General features: G+C 50.2%; 6 protein-coding genes across 6 annotated transcripts; 3 read left to right on the top strand and 3 right to left on the bottom strand.

The window, feature by feature from the left end:
• Nucleotides 1-190: 190 nt before the first annotated feature.
• ALTATR162_LOCUS9900 (uncharacterized protein) lies at nucleotides 191-799 on the bottom strand (the record flags this gene model as incomplete). The annotated part of the gene is made up of 3 exons (XM_043317536.1): nucleotides 191-444; nucleotides 528-712; nucleotides 765-799. The coding sequence occupies 3 exons, from the start codon at nucleotides 797-799 to the stop codon at nucleotides 191-193; spliced, it is 474 nt and encodes a 157-aa protein (XP_043173471.1).
• A 489-nt stretch (nucleotides 800-1288) lies between these two features.
• Nucleotides 1289-2374, top strand: ALTATR162_LOCUS9899 (uncharacterized protein; the record flags this gene model as incomplete). The annotated part of the gene is made up of 2 exons (XM_043317535.1): nucleotides 1289-2224; nucleotides 2276-2374. 2 exons carry the CDS (start codon nucleotides 1289-1291, stop codon nucleotides 2372-2374), a joined length of 1035 nt encoding a protein of 344 aa, XP_043173470.1.
• Nucleotides 2375-2574: 200 nt separating this feature from the next.
• On the bottom strand, nucleotides 2575-3307 carry ALTATR162_LOCUS9898 (uncharacterized protein; the record flags this gene model as incomplete). The annotated part of the gene is made up of 2 exons (XM_043317534.1): nucleotides 2575-2967; nucleotides 3020-3307. 2 exons carry the CDS (start codon nucleotides 3305-3307, stop codon nucleotides 2575-2577), a joined length of 681 nt encoding a protein of 226 aa, XP_043173469.1.
• Nucleotides 3308-4852: 1545 nt separating this feature from the next.
• ALTATR162_LOCUS9897 (uncharacterized protein) lies at nucleotides 4853-5446 on the top strand (the record flags this gene model as incomplete). Its single annotated transcript, XM_043317533.1, has 1 exon — nucleotides 4853-5446. One exon carries the CDS (start codon nucleotides 4853-4855, stop codon nucleotides 5444-5446), a length of 594 nt encoding a protein of 197 aa, XP_043173468.1.
• Nucleotides 5447-6622: 1176 nt separating this feature from the next.
• Nucleotides 6623-10417, top strand: ALTATR162_LOCUS9896 (uncharacterized protein; the record flags this gene model as incomplete). Its single annotated transcript, XM_043317532.1, has 4 exons — nucleotides 6623-7541; nucleotides 7604-8319; nucleotides 8371-9105; nucleotides 9170-10417. The coding sequence occupies 4 exons, from the start codon at nucleotides 6623-6625 to the stop codon at nucleotides 10415-10417; spliced, it is 3618 nt and encodes a 1205-aa protein (XP_043173467.1).
• A 320-nt stretch (nucleotides 10418-10737) lies between these two features.
• Nucleotides 10738-11775, bottom strand: ALTATR162_LOCUS9895 (uncharacterized protein; the record flags this gene model as incomplete). Its single annotated transcript, XM_043317531.1, has 1 exon — nucleotides 10738-11775. The coding sequence occupies one exon, from the start codon at nucleotides 11773-11775 to the stop codon at nucleotides 10738-10740; it is 1038 nt and encodes a 345-aa protein (XP_043173466.1).
• Nucleotides 11776-12674: the final 899 nt, after the last annotated feature.

Here is a 12674-nt window from a genome sequence, read left to right as displayed (position 1 = left end):
AAAAAAGCAGGAGCACATCGACCTTGCCTTGACGACACCTGCGGTTGAGCGGAGGATTATTTCCAAATATCAGCTCTTCTCCCATTTCACGAGACAACTGCTCCACTCTCCCGCTTAACCAATCCGGCCAAATTTCTTTGTCCGATTCTTCAATCTCTTTGGGCTGTGTATCCATCTCTTTATCGTCATACTACGGCGCTGGGTTCTCCTTGACGATCTGTTTGACCTTTCGCTCATACGCGGCCTTGTCTTTCTTGAACAGATTGAACGCGTCGGCTTGCGCTGGAGACTCTGGGTTAGGCTCGTCGAGAAGTGATTGTATGCCTAGAAGGATCTCCTTGATGTTTATCGCGGGTTTCCAGCCTTCTTCTTCGTTCAGGATGCTCAGGCAGACGGTGCCGGACGGGTAGACGTTTGGGTGGAATAGCGGGGGGACGAATTTGCCTGCTTTACGTGTTAGCGGGATTCGTGAGACTGTTGCAGGGGCTGCAAGAACGGAGGCCGCTCATCAACGGATGTGGACGTACACTTTGGAGGCTTTGTTGGGTACTCATCCGGGAATGCGACCTCGAGCTTGAAGAGACCGCCTTCCCATATAGTCTTCTCTTTACCGGGTACACCGCATTCCCACCGCTTGAGGTCCATCATGCCGTTGGCGCCGCGCATTGGCTTTGCGAAGAAGCCAAAGGGGTGGTCTCGTCGCCATGACTTTCTAGCATCTGAGTTAGCGGAGCCTAGGTGCGCTGAAGAGTAAGTGCGCGTACCTCTCTTCTGACAGTCGATTCACGCAAAGAGACATGGTGAGGGTGTAGATCTAAGGCTGTTGCGCCTCTAGCTTGTCCGGTGGGTTTATGTGATAAAGTATTGACGAAGCGAGTAGTAGAGAGAGAAGATTCTAGAGATCGCGAATTGTAGATAGCGAGCTATCGTGTGTGGCGTCGCGCTTGTATACGTCCTAAGAGTGTGGTAAAGGTGACGATGAAACACCTTCGAGGACAAGGTGAAGTTGAGTTACGGTTGCACGTGACTGACAACAATTATCGGGCGCCACAGCGTTGGGATTCGGGCTAGATCCCGTCGCGAGGTGGAAGGTGCGATGCGCGATCTGCCCCGCGCTAGGTCTTGGCTTGATGCCCCGCTTATGTGTGATTGAGTGCCTATTCGCGGGCCGAGGCTGATATGGCACATGCCTACTCCTAACAGCTACGATCTACTTCACCTGTTTCTGTTCGTATTACTCATAATCCAAGTAGCCTTTACCTCTACTTCGGAGTGATTCTACAGCAAGATGGCAGATACGGCCGTGAAGAAGGAAGAGCAGGAGCCTGCCAAACCAGCAGCCACCGCTGCCCCTCCACCCGAGGTAGCGTCAGATCCTGAGGAAGACGACCTTTCCGACCTTGACGACGTACTCGACGAATTCGCAAACACCAAGCTCGATGCCAAAGCTCCAACTGCCTCGTCGATAGAAGCAGCCTACCCCAAGTCCAGCGATGCGCCGTCATCCTCCGGGCCCGGTAGGCCACCCTCAGACATCTCGCCTGCCGAACTCATGATGGAAGACCCGGATGCTTTCCAGGAACAACTCAAGAAGGAGATGGAACAGCTCCTTGGACAGGGCGACTTCCAGAAACAGTTTGAGGATATTATGAAGGAGATGAGTGAGGAGATGGGTGGCGCGAACCCGCTTCAAGATCCTGGACATATACACGCACATGCACACGAGCATACCGGTGAGGGTGCAAGTGAAACAAAGGAGAAGGCAGCACCTAGCCAGTCTGAGAAGGAAACCGCTGCGAAAGCGGAGAAGAGCTTCCAAGAAACTATCAAGAAGACTATGGAGCGCATGCAGTCCTCCTCCGATACCGCTACCTCCGCCGCCGCATCCTCTTCCCAAGACGACATCCTTGCGCAGATGCTCGCGTCCATGGAATCCGGCGGTTTCGGTGGTGGCGAAGGAGGTGACGAAGACTTCAGCAAAGTGCTCATGGGCATGATGGAGCAGCTTACCAACAAGGACATCCTCTACGAACCGATGAAGGAGCTAGATGACAAATTTCCGGCGTGGATGGATAAGAACAAGGAAAAGACGGAGAAGGATGACCTCAAGAGGTATGAGGAACAGCAGACATTGGTCAGAGAGATCGTGGGCAGGTTTGAAAGGAAAGGGTACAGCGACGACAACCCGCAGGACAGGGAATACATCGTTGAGCGGATGCAGAAGGTATGTGATTGCTTTCTGACGCTCAATGCTATGAATGCTAATACTATATAGATGCAAGCCGCTGGCTCTCCACCGCCTGATCTGGTTGGCGATATGAACGCTGCGCAGGAAGCGCTTCAGGATATGGATCAGGGCTGCCCGACTCAGTGATCTCCTTGTGCGATAGCTTGTCTGCTTCATTCTTCCCAGATACCCAATATATACATGATGTCTTCCCCCAAACAGTCTGTTCCATTGAATTGTCAAGGTATTCTACAACATGTGTATTGCTCCTACGCCTTCATCACAGAGCCACCATCTTAAAAGCGACTTCTTGATGAAGCCGCGTACATCTCGTGTCGGAACACTCTTCAGCCATCCGTCATATCCATATCCATCACGTCTTCACCATTGAACGCGTCATGCACGCGTCGCGGCTGTTGCTGAAATTGATCATGCCCCGCCGTCGCGCACTCCATGAATATCGAATCGTAGTCGTCATCGTCGCTACCGTAATGCTGTGACCGTGCATCCGATTCTTGCTCCATTGACGCAATCAACTGTTGTAACTCGTACTCTTCTTGTGCAGCGACGTAGTCGGCTTCCGTCATCTCGGGATCGTACTGAGGCGCATAGTTTGGTAATTCAGGTAGCGTCGCGTCGTCCAGCATGTCGTCGATGATGTCATCGTTTTCTTGTGGTGCTTGACGCGCTTTCTCGGCTTCCCAGCGTTTGCGCTCGGACACGAAGTCTAGTTGTTGGATCTGCATTGTGAATTAGCATCGATACTCATGTCTGCATAGCAACATCACGTACCTGTTCACCCCGCGATTGCCACTTCTTGTCATCCCGGTCGTTCTGCACGCGCTTGAAGAACATGTCCCTCCTTCGCTTTGTAGTGGCGTCGCGCGTCTGCATCACAGGGTTGACCTTGAACGCGCGTTGTGGCATCGCGGATTTCTCTTTGAGGGGTGAGGACATGCTGAAGTCGAATGTCCGTGGGCTTGTATTTGCAGAGCGCTCAGAGAGTGGTGATGATCGCGGTGGCGTGTATGCGGAGTAGTGCGGCATTTGGTGCGAAAAGAACGATGCTGTGAGCATCATGTTTTGTCGTGACGTGGATTGATAGTGGTGGTATGAGGGTAGGATTTGTAGAGGTGTGCGATAGATGTTGAGATGTGATGGAGATTTGTGCGAATGAAATTGGGAGGGAGAGCGATGATGCAGGCGCGAAATGGACGGAAGGCGCGCTCGCGCGATGGTAGGTGCGTATCGATAAGTCACGTGACCTTTTATCAATCTCGACATATCTAGTCAACATCGATTCCTTTAACTGTGACATCTTTTCTCGGTACTAACTGCATGATGGACGCTTCAATACCCACCCAAGCAACAACACGATCAATTGCGAGCGTAAAGAAAGATCCTTCAACGTCCAGATGCTACCCACAATGACACAACTCTTGCAGGATCAGGGCGGAAGACTCTCATTCATCATTGACTTCACCCTTTAGGCTTCTGCATCTTCCACCCCTTAGTTAACAAACCGGATCGACGCGCTACGTGCCGCAGGTGCGGAGGTACCGGCGTCAGTTGGTGCATTCTCGCGACACGGACCCACTTGGAGCTTGAAGCAGTCGCACAGCATCGATGAGAATTTCCATACAAGACGAGGAGGAGTTTTAGCTCACATCCTGCCGCGGAGCTTTGGTCGACAACGTGTTGAAGATGTTCGGAGAGCCGATCGCTCCAAACGAGGTCATGTTGGTAGGCCCTTTGGAGTGCCTCTGTTTCGATTACTATGAAAGCCGTTGGTATTTTGGAAAAGAGAAGGCAGATAAGGTCGACCCATTCGCGTTCCGTATGAGCAGCGTTGATCTTCGAGAGGTTCAACTGCTCGGCACAGCTGCTGAACAGATCACTGGAGTATTGGAGTGCTTGAAAGATGATGCCTCTGAAGAGCTCCGCCATAGTATGCGCACTTGATGAAGTGCGGGTCAGCGGTAGATTCCAGAATACGCATTGGTTACTGAGCTTCAGATTCTCGATCACATTTGTTGCCAGTTCTTTCGCTTGCTTCTGCGCACGAAGGCCAACCTGCACAACCAAGAGCAACGATCCCTTTCCTAGAGCCCAATCCATAATTGTCTTTCGCATTTTCTGTTCATTAGGGCTAGGCAGCGTTGGTGTCAAGTCCCGACGCACGAAGGACTGAACTGTAAGAAGTGCCATCTCGGGCAATATCTTCGGCTTGAAGAATTGCATCACTCCATTAACTCGATGCGATATGCTGTTTTGCTTATGCTGCAAACGTCAACGCCTATCCGCTCTGTGATACTTTTGTGCGAAGTTGCAACCCGCAGTAACTGAACCACCTGGGCTTTGAATTGTTTTTGCTCTTCGAGCACTTTGAGGAGCTTCACATCGAGCTCCCGAATCTGTGCATGTTGCAGCTCTGTTAGAGTGCGGACGTCACGGGTTTTAACTCGAGCACCCGCGTTAGCGAGGTCATCCACCGCTTTCGAACATAGCTGGATCTGCTCCACCAGCTCTTGGTACTTGAGTTCAAAAGGCGACTTCAATGCAGACCAGAGCCGGCCTAGCGGACTCCTGTTGTACTATCGAACGCAGTGGCGGAAAAAGAGGATAATGTACGCCGAAAATGTTGAGAAGTATCTTGAATCAGCTCTCTACGTTGGAAGTACTTGGGACTGCGTGGTTCTACTGGATGAAGCAGACGTGTTTCTCAAAGAGAGAACAAAGATGGGTCTTCAGCGCAATGCGCTAGTCTCCGTGTTCCTGCGCGTTTTGGAATACTACGATGGCATCTTGATCTTGACGACTAATCGTATCGGCACCTTCGACGAGGCATTCAAGTCCCGCATTCAGCTCGCGCTCCACTACCCACCGCTGGATAGAGACGGTCGTTGGGAGGTCTTGAGAAATTTTGTCCAATCGTTGTCGGAAGCTGGTGAGAACATCGACAACAAAGAAATCAGCAAAAAGCTTGACATCCTCGCACGATATAAACTGAACGGCCGGCAGATTAGAAACACGATCAGCACTGCTCGGCAGCTAGCACAATACAAAAAGGAAACGTTACGCTATGCGCATGTAGACCAGGCGGTTGGAGTGGTCAACGAGTTCGAGAAGTACGTCACGGATGTACACGGTCATGATGATGAGGAATATGCGCGAGATCAAGGCTTGAGAAACGATGGGATTCCGCGTGAGGTAGACTGAGTAACGTCCTCGATTTTAACGACTTTACTTTGTAACTTTCCATGTTTTATTTTATCCCTAACCAAATCGCTCCTCGTGGGATGGATTGGTAGTATCAGCTTCCGGTTATCTGGTCGAGTTCGGGACGAACATAGACGGGATCAAACAGCTTCTTCGTAGCCATATCATTAGAAAGCTGCTAAGAAGGTTGCAATGTTTGTTGTACGACCACAATCTGGGCAACAAGCCGCAAACATTTCAATTCAGTGACTTCATTCCAATTTATTGTCTGGACACCTCAGCTTTGAATCAATTTCTCATGTTGGTGGGAACGTGCGTTCTCTTGCTCTGTGGGCTATCGGGTATTTTAGAGTTGCGACAACTTATCACTTCGTCTTTAGAACCTTGATCTTACTTCTCTGTCTTCTGTGAGGATATGATACTGAAGTCGTAAATTCTACCCCGAAGCAGTGGTGCTGATACTGTTGATGGTATTCGGAAGAAAGCCGTGACCAGCCGCAAAGAGGATAGTATTGCCAAGGCGCTAAGATCGTGACGTCAGAGCGGATCCGCGCATCCCGGGCTTTCTCAACAGACGCATATCGTCCAGTACCCGCACGCTTTGTAGTTATGTTTTTGCAGTTCAGTAACCTACTCTAGTACCGAGATAGTGGGATACCGCGCGTAGTTAGTTGCCCTCAGCATCAAATCGCTTCCATTACCTAAGCAAATCCAACTAACACGTTGCATATTCGCCGCATTTGCGACCGAACAACTCTAGACCAAACCCTAGACCTTATGCGGCCTTAATTGAAATGCACTTTGGGGGACCAAGACTAGGGAATGCCCATACGCACTTCTAGATGCTCTAGGACGATGCTAGATGCCATAGGCTGGTGGTACACAACGCCCGGCCAGTGAGGAGGTAACGCGGCTGCATTAGCCTGGTACCGTCTGAGTAGCGATAACCACACTAGCATCTTGCCGACCCGCCAGACCCATTGCCGCCTGTGTCAAGTCGGTTCGCGTCGTGTGGCGATATGCAAACTTTCACTCCGCACCCCACGATGTCTTGATCTTTAGTAGATGCAAACAGTTGCCGTCCTTCTATCACGGTCCTAATGGCGGAGTATGGAGTCTGAGGTAGCTCCTGGACGTCTTCGACCTTTTATGGCCTAGTCACCCGTGCTGCGCATCATGAGTCAACAGCCGAACAGCCGCAGGGAAACCAAGACGGACCGCCATGGGATAAGGAGAGAACGGGATGTGCTGCTTCTTTATGGCGCAGCATTTCGCAACATTCCACATGTCGGCAATTTGGAAAGCCATGTACCTCGACTATCCCTCGATTCGACTCTGACAGCCTTGTGTCAACTTACTGCCATTCGGATGGGAGCACAACGGTCCATGATATCACTCCTTGACGATGAACGCCAACACATACTTGCGGAGGCCACCTGTGACTTACCCCTACGACCAGAAGCCCCAGGTGACGCTTCGCATGCACTCTGGCTCGGGAACGTAAGCATTCCGCGGAGCTGGGGTATATGCGAAAAGGTCTTGGAATTGAATCCAAACGACGAACCAGTCCTGGTGATCAATGATCTCACCACAGATCGGAGTACATGCTTTCGAGCGGATATCCAAGGCAACTCTGATATGCGCTTTTACGCCAGCGTCGCATTGAAGTCTCCAAATGACGCGATAGTCGGAACGCTTTGCATCTTCGACACCAAGAGCCGAAATGGTCTTCTCAAAGAGGAAATAGACTTACTCAAAGACCTGGGTTCTACGGTTGTTGATTACCTGAACACGTACATGATGAGAGACCAGTACAGGCGAGGAGAGAGGTTTACACGCGGTCTTGTCTCTTTCGCTGAAGGCGCGTCTGCCCTTGTACCTTTTGATGGAGAAGCGCGGCACGATTCGTTAGTACCTTCGCAAACATCATCCGATTTATCTTCCACAACAGACAAGGAGATAGCATCTGCAGACGGTGCAAAAAATGTGCGGGATGGTGTCGCGTCAACCCAGACTACTCTGAGTCGTCCACCATCAGCGATGTCAAAGAGAACTCGTGCTAAATCTGCTCGACACCGATCAATCCGCACGCTTCGTAAGCAACATCCTCATTCAAGCCGTGTGTGAGATATACACTAACTGATATATCAAATTTAGAGGACTCTATCTTACCTACTGACTCAAAGTCCATGTTCTCACGTGCTGCAAATGTAATGATGGGCTCGAGCGATCTGGACGGTGTGCTCATACTCGATGCGAGCGTTGCCGCGAGCGGTGGACAACGTCGTAGCAATAACGCCTCGGGAAGTGGTACTGAGGCACCCTCCGAATCGTATCAGTCCAGGTCCTCTAGCGACGAGGCAAGCTCTAATAGTACTGAAGGACATCTACGCGGCGCTTCCTCGTCGAGTTCCAAGATGTGTCAGTTGCTTGGGATGGCAACTCCGAGCGATAAAGATAATCCGGACTACGGGACATTGTTGGAACCTGACCTTTCGCGCTTATTTCATGAATATCCACATGGCAAAATCTTCACATTCAACGCCGATGGTTGTTCTTTGTCGTCAACTGAGGAGGTGTCGAGCTCTAACGCCACTGAACATCTGTCACCTACCAAACCATCGAAACGCAAGACCAACGGTCGGCCACAGCGAGGATCGACTGCTATCCAGGCTATGTTTCCCAAGGCACGCAGTGTCGCTTTTATCCCCTTTTGGGATTTCGAGAGGGCCCGATGGTTCGCTGGTTGTCTATGCTGGAGCAATGATCCATATCGGTTACTGTCCGCTTCGGTGGATTTGGCATATTTCAAGATCTTCAGTCACTCAATCATGAGGGAGCTGTCAAGATTGGATGCTGTGGCTTTGAACCAGGTAAGTAGTGAGGGATGCATGGAGGTGGCAATAACTAAAGGGTTGCTATAGGCTAAGACGACGTTCGTCGCATCCATCTCACACGAGTTACGTTCGCCCTTGCACGGCATACTGGGTACACTTGAGTTTATCAAGGATACGCCGCTAGATTCATTCCAAACCAGTATGATGAACTCTTTGCACGCTTGCGGTACGACTCTTCTCGATACCATCGACCATGTTATGGACTACGCCAAGATCAGCGAGGCCAAGAAGAACGTCTCCTCCAAAAGACTGAAAAATGCAAACACGATACGACTATCCTCTAAGCCATTGAAGAACCGAAGAAGAAGAGATCCCGCATTTGATCTTAGCATCGCAACTGAAGAAGTCGTCGAAGCTGTCTTTTCTGGATCCTCATATATCCCGGTCACCTCAAAGCTCATGGAAGCGCCACTATCACCTACCGATGAATACGCAATCCCATTCCCACAACGCAAGGCACGTTTCGTCGTTCTCGATCTGGCTTGCGATGATGATTGGGTCTTCTCATTCCCGATTGGATCTTGGAGGAGAATAGTGATGAATTTATTTGGCAACGCCGTGAAGTATACGGAAACAGGATATATCCATATTTCCCTACGTTCTAGCAGCATGGGAGAGAATACCTATGCTCCTACTGCGATCACACTCACTATCACGGATACTGGCTCAGGTATGAATCCCGAGTTTCTTGCAAATCGGATCTTCCAGCCATTCTCCCAGGAGAATTCACACGCGCCCGGCACAGGCTTGGGCCTGAGCATAGTAAGACCTCCGACGTGTGAATTGCATGTAAGACATACGCTGACTTCACGCTCCAAAATCTTAGATCCGCCAGATCATCGACACGAACGGTGGCAAGGTTGAGGTCAGCAGTGACCCCCAAGTCGGCACTAAAATCATAGTCAAACTCGCTCTTACCAAACCCGAAATTCCTGGTGCACTAACGACTGAGCGAGCGCAATACTTGTCTTACCTACCGAGATTAAAAGACCGGAGGATATGCATCCTTCGCAAGAAGATAGCTGGGCCGAGCGAAAACAACAACGTCTCAAAGACGGACGAAGGCCTTTTACGCTTCACCAATGCTCTAGTCTACACCCTAGAGACACACCTTAAGATGGAGGTTGTGAAGACAACCGAGTGGGAAGGTCATCATGCCGATATCGTCATTTGTCCTGAATTGTCTTTTGACTATCTCGCTACGATTCGGGAACGGAGAGTCCATGGCCAACGCGCCCCAGTAACTATTTTTGTTGGAATGGACGCACTCGAAGCCGCGACTCTCGGTTCGGATGTCCGTGTGACAAACCGGGAATCTGTCGTTGAGATTATCACCCAACCTTGTGGACCTTACAAATTGGCTTATGTCCTCAACCGATGTCTGGATCGCTACGACCATCCGGATGAGAATCTGGAGTCCACTGGTCCGGCTAGCCCACCACCACGGCCTATGTCGCAAGAGATTCAACAGCAGACGCGTGCCTCTTCACCAATGAACTCGATGCATGAATCCATTAAGTCTCTCCACTTTGGTTCATCTAGGCCGATCGGTTCTTCTACAGCTGGGTCCACCACTGCGCAGCCTTCAATTACATCGCCTCTCGAAGAAGACCCTGATATATCGCACACGCTCATCGTTGATGACAACCTCTTGAACCGAAGGCTCCTCATTGCATTCATGAAGAAAAACGGTCTTCAGTTCGAAGAGGCATCGAACGGACAAGAAGCCTTGGACAAATACCGGGAAGGCTCGCCCAAATTCGATGTCATACTGATGGACATGTCCATGCCGGTCATGGACGGAATGAGTGCTACACGTGCCATTCGCGAATACGAACGAAATAGTAACATGCCGAAATGTTCTATAATTGCACTTACTGGCTTAGCATCGTCAAGTGCTAAGCTAGAGGCGTGGAGTTCGGGGATTGACTACTTCATGACCAAGCCGGTTAACTTCAAGGCGCTTGGAGAGCTTCTTAGAACCGATGAGACACGGAGGCACGCGAGACTGAAAAGTACAGGGGATATACGGGCTGCGGCCAACATGCCTCCTGAACGTGGTCTAGAGACGTGAGATCTTGTACAGCACATTCGTCGGCTCATTCAGAATTCAGCTCAACTCGTGTCAGAGTACTCGAGGGGCTAGCATCCACGCGGCTTTCCTTGGCCTAGGTGCACGACTGCGACTTGTCATCATTTGATACCTGCAGCATACTTCGGATCGCTGCAACCGCAAACCAACACGCCGTGCCTGCCAAAGTCAATGACGGGCCTGGAGGTTTTTCTCCAGTAGTAGGAACCACCTCCGGATCAACAGACCTGGAAAATCCAAGTACACGGTGCATTATGCACATCGCACACATACATATACAGTCGTCTATCCTAATTTCTCTCCTATACTGTTACAGTGAACTGTGGCTGTTCCAGTCCATACATCACCTTTCCATCCAACACCCAGTTGAAGAGACAAGCTCCACATCCTGATAGCGCACCAAAAGGGTTGATCTCCACTAGTTGTACGCTCCCACCCTGCTGTAATGCAACATCGAAGCTGAAACCATATTCTAGCAGCAACCCCGTCATATCCTTGCTAAGCTCTCTCCTCGTATAGGCCACAATATCCGTCAACACCGTCTTCGCACCCGCGTCAACCAGGTCCACAGTCTGTTGCAAGTTAAATCCCCATGGCGCTTCGAATACCATCGGCCACCTATACTGACTAATGGCGCTGATCGCAAATTCCGTCGCATTTGCTTCCCGCCCAGTCTTAGCAGCAGGTGGCGGCACAAAGACGCGAAACTCCTTGCCAGGATCCATAGCTTCATCCCAAGGATTCAGTACAAGCTTAATCTGCATCTCCCTATCGTCTTTCTTCGCATCCTCAAACTCCCGCGTCAGACATCCATATGCGCGCATACTGCTACAAATCCTTGTGATGACCTCTTCGACCGTTGAGCTAGGTAATTTGCCACCCATGGGGGAATCTTTTGGAGACATTTGATCAAGGCGGATAAACCATTTCCTCTTACCATCAAGTAGGGATGCTAGTTTCTTCCCAGACTTCGTACACTGCAGTGTTTCGACGACTTCGCTGAGAAGGGATGTGTGGATGCGGTTTGTTGCTACCCATGCGCTGTGACAGCGCAGTAGGTCTTCGTAGAGAAAACTGGGGAGGAGGATTTCATGGTACTCGGTTAGATTCTGGGATGCGGCGATGAGCGGATGCCAGAGTGTGTAGCCGTATGGTGTCCAGGGTGGTGTTGAGTGAGTGAAGTGTGCATTTGAGGGGACAACAGGCGTGATCTCTTCGAGGTGGTGGTGCGCGGTACTGAAGCGTTGGGAGCGGGAAGATGGGTTGGAGGAATCTTGGATGGCAGCTATGGCGGCGGAGTCGGCTGTGACGAGCGAGTAGGGGATTTTGCGGAGCTGCATTGTTGTAGATTCTCTGAATATTTGAAGGAAAGAGTTATTTGGATCGTTAAGAACAAAGTGCAGAGGTTCAAGGAGAGGTGTTACTGCAGGGTTTATAAGGTAGGTGCGGTTCTTCATGTTGGATCATAGAAGGCATGTACCGTGGTTGCAATAGAGTCCCAACATCCACATTTGGCAGGCAAAGGGCGCAACCATAACTCGACTATCTGGAAGTAGTGATCTGCCCTTTCCACAGGAGTAAAGAAGCTCGATTAAGAGCTGCAGTCTTTGGTCGCTCACTATCCATGTTATTGAGACATCTCATTCGCAGAGTATGTTGCGTTCAATGGTCACAGTATTCGGAATCTATCAGTTTAAATATCTCATGTATTCTTAGAGATAGCTGAACACATGTTCTACAAGTCACCCGCACCACCGTCTTAGTAGCAATCTCCCACTCTGCACTGTCTCTTATGCTGACCTAAGTCAGCCTGTCGTATCCTGCCATGTCGATCATCACGCACCTATTCACGGTTATTGTTCTCCAATCGCAAAGCGACACAACATACCTCAATCCACACTTTTTCCTCCTTCTCAGCTCGAACAAAATCCCATCAGATACCATTATGTAAGGATGCAGAACCACACACACACCCCTCACCGGATCATCCCCAAAAAGGATAAGGAACGACTTACCTCCTGATAAAAATGCCAATATGACCGTGAACAAGTGAAGCCGATAGTCGTCCATAGGACATGAGAAAGGAAAAAAGAAAAGAAAAGAAAAGAAAGGGAAAAAGGATACCGCACAAACACATCTGACAGCAACAAATTCCCGACTCAGAGGGCTAGGTTGAAGTCTCCTTGTTCATGTGGGTGTATGTCCACCCTTGTTTGGGTTGACGGGATAGACAAGGACA

This window comes from Alternaria atra (assembly GCF_907166805.1).
Source record: "Alternaria atra isolate CS162 genome assembly, contig: 32, whole genome shotgun sequence".
NCBI classification, from domain to species: domain Eukaryota; kingdom Fungi; phylum Ascomycota; class Dothideomycetes; order Pleosporales; family Pleosporaceae; genus Alternaria; species Alternaria atra.
This window is presented reverse-complemented; position numbering and strand designations above follow the sequence as displayed.